General features: G+C 34.0%; 1 protein-coding gene across 1 annotated transcript; it reads left to right on the top strand.

The window, feature by feature from the left end:
* Positions 1 to 1104: 1104 nt before the first annotated feature.
* On the top strand, positions 1105 to 4095 carry LOC145639289 (transcription factor bHLH145-like). Its single transcript, XM_081690489.1, has 4 exons — positions 1105 to 1253; positions 1363 to 1854; positions 2331 to 2488; positions 2578 to 4095. Exon 4 carries the CDS (start codon positions 2594 to 2596, stop codon positions 3701 to 3703), a length of 1110 nt encoding a protein of 369 aa, XP_081546615.1. The 5' UTR covers positions 1105 to 1253; positions 1363 to 1854; positions 2331 to 2488; positions 2578 to 2593; the 3' UTR covers positions 3704 to 4095.
* Positions 4096 to 7499: the final 3404 nt, after the last annotated feature.

Below are 7499 nucleotides of genomic sequence, written 5' to 3'. Positions count from 1 at the left end.
GCTCGAAAGGTATGATCTAATTGATCAACTAAAGGGTCCTTTTATAACACAAGGAAACCCTAATAAAACCCTAAGATTGTTCCCCAAGTATACTCAAATAGCCGTCATAGAAAAGATATAATTTTAGGAAATATTCCATAAATTATCCTAGAATAACCTAACTACCGAGCTATAGCTCGGCAGCTAGCTCATGCCTACCGCAAGTCCTCGTAGGGCCGAGCTATAGCTCACTCGCATAGAGCTATAGCTCGCAGCTTTGTTGCAAATTTCCAGCTTCGTCAAGTTTTTGTAAAACGGTCATAACTTTCTCGTTTCTTATCACAATTGGGCATATGACCTATCGTTGGAAAGCTATTGAACCAAGCTATCACCTCCAACTTAAATCACCTCAAAATCAGTTGTATTTTGAGAGATATAAGCGTTCAAAGTCAGCCCTACTAGATTTCGAGTCACAATTTAACAAAGAGATTAATGGCTTCTACATTACTTCATATCTTTGTAGCAAACAAAAGTAAGGGTGTACAAATACTTCATATGAAATACATTTCTACTCACTCTATAGTGTCCATATTCTTGTGTACTCCCTCTATTTCCAACAACTCGCCCAATTTACACAATATTTAGAAATTAAACTAATTACAAGCATCTGACTAAAATAGTCAAATATAAGAATAACATTTAGGGCATGTTCCGATTTACTGAAAACTATTGAAGTGAAGTGAAGTGAAGTGAACTGCTTGGAGATGAACTGAACTGTTCATGAGGGAAGGAAATTAGAAAATAAAGGAAATTAGAAACTTGAATTGAATGGAGCTGAATTGTTTATGAGAGAAGGAAATTAGAAACTTGAATTAAAGTAAAATGAAATGAACTAAACTGAAATTAAGCTCTATCCCCAAAAAAAAAAAAAAAAAAAAAAAAAAAAAGAAGCCGAATAGAACAAGTTCTTAGAGACTATCGTCTATCGATTAGAAATATAGCTCATGGAACATCCCCACACAAAACAGCGCAACCGCATAGCGGCAAAAGCAGAGTACAGCCCACACGTTTGAACAAGGACAAATACGTAAAAATCTCACTCTATAAAACCACACCCTTTTCTCCCTCATCCCCCTCTCTCATTCTCTCTTCATCCGTGCATTTTCTCTCTCACACTATCACTCCTCTCTTTCTCTCTCTTAAATTCCCCTAATCTCTTCTTTTCTCTTTCATTTCTTACTCTTCTTGGATAAGCTTCTCCCAGATCTTCCCTGGTAATTCCTCCTCAAAAAAATTCATGATTTTTTTTTTTTTCAGATTATCTTCATGACTAATCAAACAACTTTGATCATAATGTTGCCTAATTTTTGTAATTTTTTGCAGGAATTTGAGTAGAAAAAAGTGGCTGATCAGTGTAAAACAGCATGCGGTGGTTTTGTTTATCAGTAGATGTGTTTCGGAAAGTCGTTTCATTGAATTTATACTGTCGTGTGATTCTGTAAATCAATTATCCTCAATTCAATTTTCCCCAATTTTTACTTTTCCAGAAAACCCTAATTTTTTTTCACCTAAATTACCGATTTTAACCACATGGGTTCAACCTTCTTCATCGTCATCCCCTGCTACGTTCGCAGGATCAGCTAAATTATTCTCTCTTTTCGAATATTTTCTGGTAATTTCTAGAATTGTTTGGGGTTCCTTTCCTTAAAAGAAAGGTTTAAAGGGTGGGTTAAGGGGGTTGGAGTAGTAGTTATGGTGTGCCAAGCAGCTAGTCAGACAAGATTTCGGGCTTTGAAACACGAAAATGGAGTTGCTGGTTTTGCTACCATCATAGTTAGAGTCATTGCTTGCTTCCAACCTCTGCGTAATTGTCAGGTTTGTTCTTCTTTGCTTGTTTACTTGCTTTCATTGTATTCGTTATTTGTTTTTAGTCGTCACATTACTAGTTCAAATTACACTATCAACGCGACTATTCGTTCTGGACTTACCCCTGTCATTGTTGTTGTTGATGTTAATGTTTGAGTTTGATTTTACATTAATATAACATTTGACTGTGCATATTTTGATCTATGTTTGAAAAAATGGGAATGAGTTTGTGACATTGGAATTAACCAAATTGAGTAGTTGTATGAATAATGTTCAGGAGCAGAGAGTTATTGTATAAGTTAATAATATGGTTTGGTTTATTGAAAAATGCGATCTGTAATCGGTTGATAAGAGAGTTTGGTTTATTGAATGATAAAGTTTGGAGCTTGCTTTGAAATTGCTGTGTTTCTTGGAAAATTGAAGCTTTTGATCATGAATCATGAATGTGGTGTCTAATATATTGCTATTGATTTGGGATTTTTCAGGCCGAATACTTTCGTCATTTGCTCAAGCCAGTAACGTAGATAAGAAATTAGTTCTGTATTTTGGGGGTTTAGTTCAGCTGGGTTTCTTAGGTTTTACTACATCTTGGATAATTCTACAAGCAATCACAAAGCGAGGCTTTCATTTCGCTTTTGTTGTGGTATGTTCTTGATCACTAGCTTGTCTCATCTTTGTTGAAGTCATTATGTTTCTTTTTAACTAATCAATTATTGTTGCTTCAATCTGCAGATAGTTGTTTGGGTTGATGGAAAAGGACTTGGAGTCCTGGTTACATCAACGGCAACCGGATATGCAGTTTCCTAATGCTAAATCCTTGAAACTGCCATTTGATATTGGGATGCAAAACACGGGCATCCCTTGTGCAATGCCTTGCACTAATGCAGCTCCTGTGAGTGGTGCTTTACCTTCGTTTGGATATTCAGGGCCTCACGATTTCAAGGTCGGGCAATCGAAGGAACCTTATGGATGGTTCTATTGCTTGCCCCGATTTAGGCAGGGTCTTGTTCCAGATACTACGCTTCACGATAAGTTCATGCCAGAAATTGGTTTTACTGGCAAGGCTTCTGCAGCTGCTATTGAAAATCATGTGGAGACTAATGTGTCTCCCACTGATGCACAACGTGCTCAAAAGCAATTTCTTGTTTTTGATCGAACGGGTAACAAAACAACCTTGATATTAAGCTCTATGGTTGGTGCTTCAAACCAGCCACTCAACTCTTGGAACCAAAAATCATCTTGTTACTACAATAATGTTAACAAGGGTGAGCTTGGGGATGGAAGCAATGGACCGTTCTATTCAGGACCTAATTTGACTGATGATTTGAACGATGATAATGAGATTGGTGAGATGCATGAAGACTCAGAAGACATCGATGCCTTGCTCTCCTCAGACGACGATGGTTGTTACAGTGACGGTGAAGAAACATCCACAGGGCGTTCCCCTAGCACGATGACTGCTTACGAGAAGCAGGATTGGTACGAAGACATGGACGAAGTGGCAAGCTCTGCCGGCCCCTCTAAAAGGCAGAAACTGTCAGACAGCAGTTACGAAGTTCCCTCAGTTACATACGCTGCAAGCTCCCTTGTGCCAAAGGGATCATCATCAGAGTACGAGGACGACGCAGAATCTATCTGCGCAGGTGGCCAACCAACGAGGCCATACAACAATACGACACACTCATTCTCCGGCAACAAGAGAGACCGAAAGGAGAAAATACGCGAGACAGTGAGCATCCTACAGACCATAATCCCGGGCGGAGACGGGAAAGACGCAGTAGTGGTGTTAGATGAAGCCATCAATTATCTTAAGACTCTAAGATACAAAGCCAAATCTTTAGGGATATCTGGCCTATAGAAGCTCCAAAAATGTAGTGAGTAGCTTTTTGGGAATCCATCCTCTGTTCTTAGCCTCCTGAAGAAGTTAATCCTTTTTCTCACTTGTGGACTGAAGACTTCAATGATTCAAAGATGGACCCTTAAAATCTCCATATCAGAAAACGCACGCCCCATATTGGCTTTGGTCTGGGACCCAGCAGTTAACTTTTGCTGTCTATTTTTTTTTTTTTTTAATTTTTAAAAAATAAAGGAGTAACATATTTAAAATTTATGCAAAAATATTATTTGAGGGTGAGGTCATTAGACTGATCACTTTAATGGGTAGGAATGGCACGAGGAGAGGCTAGTTGGCCTTTTGATGTGTTTCATCATTAAAATCCATATTAAATCAATCTATCTTTGTTAGTATTATTATTATGATTATTATTATTATTATGATTTTTTTTTTCTTTTCTTCTTTTGCTTTTATAAAATTAGTGTGGGGTATTTGCACTTGAATGTTTAGAATGGGAAGTAAGACCCTGGAAATATGTAATATAAGTGCCTTTTGATTTCTTTTATGTTTTGTGATTATGGTTTTTATGGTGTGTTTTAAAGCAACTTTTCTTAATTAAAGAAGGGTGTGTGTTAGTGTGTATGTTGAATTAATGGTGTGCATTTTTTTTTACTGTTTGAGTCATGTGAACTTCATAGTGGCAACTCAACTTATGCATGGTTTGTGGTAATTAGAAAAACAAAGTTCTTTTAGGACGGTGGTGGTGGTATTAGGTGCTTCTCTAGAAGTCCAAGACTTTTAGGTAATTAATAGTAAGTGTAATCTTTTAACTTGGGACCTTATAATTAGTTGGTAAGTTTTGCCAACACCTCATGATATAAAGATGCAATTCAATCCACAAGTCTTCATATGGCATATTTTAAGGATTGGATTGACTAATAATAGAATTTTTCTATTTGTGATCGTTTGGTTGAATACTTGAACATAAGAAGTAAAATTACTTTGAAATTAGGAAGCAAGAGATAACCTAGGTCCCTCTTAGGTAAGTAATTTATTTCAGTTTGAAAAAAGTGTGATTTTCAATGTTTTTGTTAACCAAACAATACCATAATCTTTCACTTAATAGAAAAATATGTGCCTTTACTTTTCAAAAAAATTTAGCCATTTTTGGGCAAATTTGGCTAGTCAAAATGAGTGTAACATAAAGATAACTAGTATGTTTTATAATTGAATCAAGGTATTCATTCATTTTGGCGGATCAAAGTTTGGAGGATTCACAAAATTGACTCCATTTGAGACGATCCAACCTAACCCATAACCGATTCAAAATTAGATTTGTATAGCACAATGGTTTAACAATGTCTTAGATTCAAAATTACCTAACTCAGTTAAATCTAACGGGAACTTTACCATTGACTTCAATAAGTTGAATTGACAATTTAATCAAAGTCCATGGCCTATTTTTGGGTTGGTTTTCTTTTCCCAAAAAATCACTAAAATCTTATTTCAATAAAATCAATACTCCCTTTGTCCTTTTATTAAGGACTTGTATTCCCTTTTTTGGTAAATTTAATTAAGGACTTATTCCTATTTTAAGGTTGTAATATTTGAGAATATTCTCTACTATTTGATGAGTTGTCAATACTCTTTTGCACTAATAATGATTTTTTTACTTTAATTTTCAACACTTTCTCTCTCCCTTTCTTCAATTATCACCAACCACCTTTTTTTTTTTTTTTTTTTCTCTTCTAACTCCACATGCAGTTATGTACTTTCACCTATTTTCTTAATTTTCGTGAAAAAACCCAAATTGGTTCTGACGGAGGGAGTATATTGAATTGCCATAATGGATTCAATCCAATATCCAAACCATTTCCCAATTGTAACCGAACAAAAATCAATCCAAATAATCCATATTCCATTGCAATGTTGCTTTCTCTATGATAAAGTCAACTAATATAACAGTTATATTTCAAAAAGAAAACAAGAACAAAAAAAAAAGTGAAATTTAGAAAATGGTATGATTACTAATTTAGGTGTAGGGGGTAATGGTAAATAATTGGTTGGAGGTAGTAATTAAGGTTTGGTGTAAGTTAGTGTTGTCTTTATGCCAATGTACTGACGTCGCATGCACATATTTATGATAGACAGCTATTTGGGCCTTGTCAAACCCACTCTCTCTTCTGATGCGCATTTTTTCTTTCTTTCAAATTTATTGCAATGCATATATTATAGGTGGGGTCCATAGCATGCCTTATTTTTGTATAAAGGCGCATGCAAATATGATTTATTTACATAAAACCAAAATAGAATTACCTTATGCTTAAGCTAGGTTGCTCCTTTTTGTATATGGTTTTGCATCTTTTTGGTGCCTACTTTGTACTTGATTTATTAATGTGAATGTGAATTCTTATAATTTTTAAGTCAAGGGTTTGATGCAGTAATTATGGATTTTTTTTTCTTCTAATTATTACCATACCTAATTTGTTACAATGTCTAATATCTTTGGTTGACATTGGAGTGGATTTTATGATCATTGATTTATTTAGTTGAAAGAAGATTATTATTTGTTTTTCGTAGTATATTAGCATGTTCTTATATTGTGTCAGCTTGACTCTAAGGAAACATCTACTAAAATTAATAATGTTTATGCCGCATAAGTATGTAATGACAATATAATCCTTTCATAACCCTTGAGAATTAGTTGAAATAAAATGAGTAGATTAAAATATTTTATTGGTGCTAGATATATGATCTTTCATTGGCTGTCACATTCAATTCTCCATATTAAGTTGCACACTTATTGATTTTTTCAAAATACATCTAACCTTAAGTCCAACTATTTGAAGCCATACCCTACCCATTAAAATGATTTGATCTATCTTGATATTTATATGGAAGAAAAAGATTAGTCGATTGTATCTATTTTCAGTGTCACATTCTAATAATTTAGGAATCCAACATACATAATGTGGAGAAAATAGAAGAGACAAGCATCACCCAACAACGAACACCCATATCGACCATATAAGCAATGTGATTGTGGCCGGTTTCTTTTCTTTTGGTGTGAAAGCAACATAAGCAATAACACAGCTATATGGCAAACTGGATTTTAACTTTTATTTAAATTGTTCTCTGTCCATGGCTCCATCTCTTCCTCTGGTTGTTTTTTTCGGTTTTTCCATAAAAATATGAAGTTTAACTTATTCGAACCTTAATATAAAAAAAAATAAAAAAATACAGCATATATTTTTTTTAGTTGACATCTTTCTCTTTTCACGTTTGCCAACGCACTTTTTTTAAATCTTAATATCTCTAAATCGCAACATTGTAAAATTATAAGAAACTAGCATAGTGATCGTGCGATGCACGATTAATATATCATATTATTAATCCCACAGGAAAAAAAAAACAAAAATAATTTAATTAGTAATAAAGGGCTCATTTTCACTAACAATTTAATTATAAAATTTTTGTTTAGTCGCAGTAATGGCCGACACAGAAATTACGGAAAGTGATTTGAATAATATTTTATGTCATTGGCATTTGTATTAATATTTTATTCGCCTATTTTTTAATGGTGTTTTATTAATTGAAAATAAATGAATAATGTTCCACATCAATTAACCTATACTAAAAGCGAATCTAAAATGACATTTGTCACAATGTCATTAAAAATTTTCCCGCCCAATTTTACTTTCTATTTTTATGCAGATTATATATTGAAGGAAATCATTTTATAATAATTTAAAATATCTTTCTTCCAATTAAAATTCTTAACAATAATAATTCTCCATATAAACCTAACTGATATATTTTT

This window comes from Chenopodium album, chromosome 7, assembly GCF_948465745.1.
Source record: "Chenopodium album chromosome 7, dcCheAlbu1.1, whole genome shotgun sequence".
Classification (NCBI taxonomy): Eukaryota; Viridiplantae; Streptophyta; class Magnoliopsida; order Caryophyllales; family Amaranthaceae; genus Chenopodium; species Chenopodium album.
The sequence above is the reverse complement of the archived record's forward strand: the minus strand, read 5'-3'. Positions and strand labels throughout refer to the sequence as shown.

Bases quoted from the DNA above. Each gene is read 5' to 3' on its own strand.
- LOC145639289 (XM_081690489.1), top strand. From the start codon at position 2,594: ATGGAAAAGGACTTGGAGTCCTGGTTACATCAACGGCAACCGGATATG.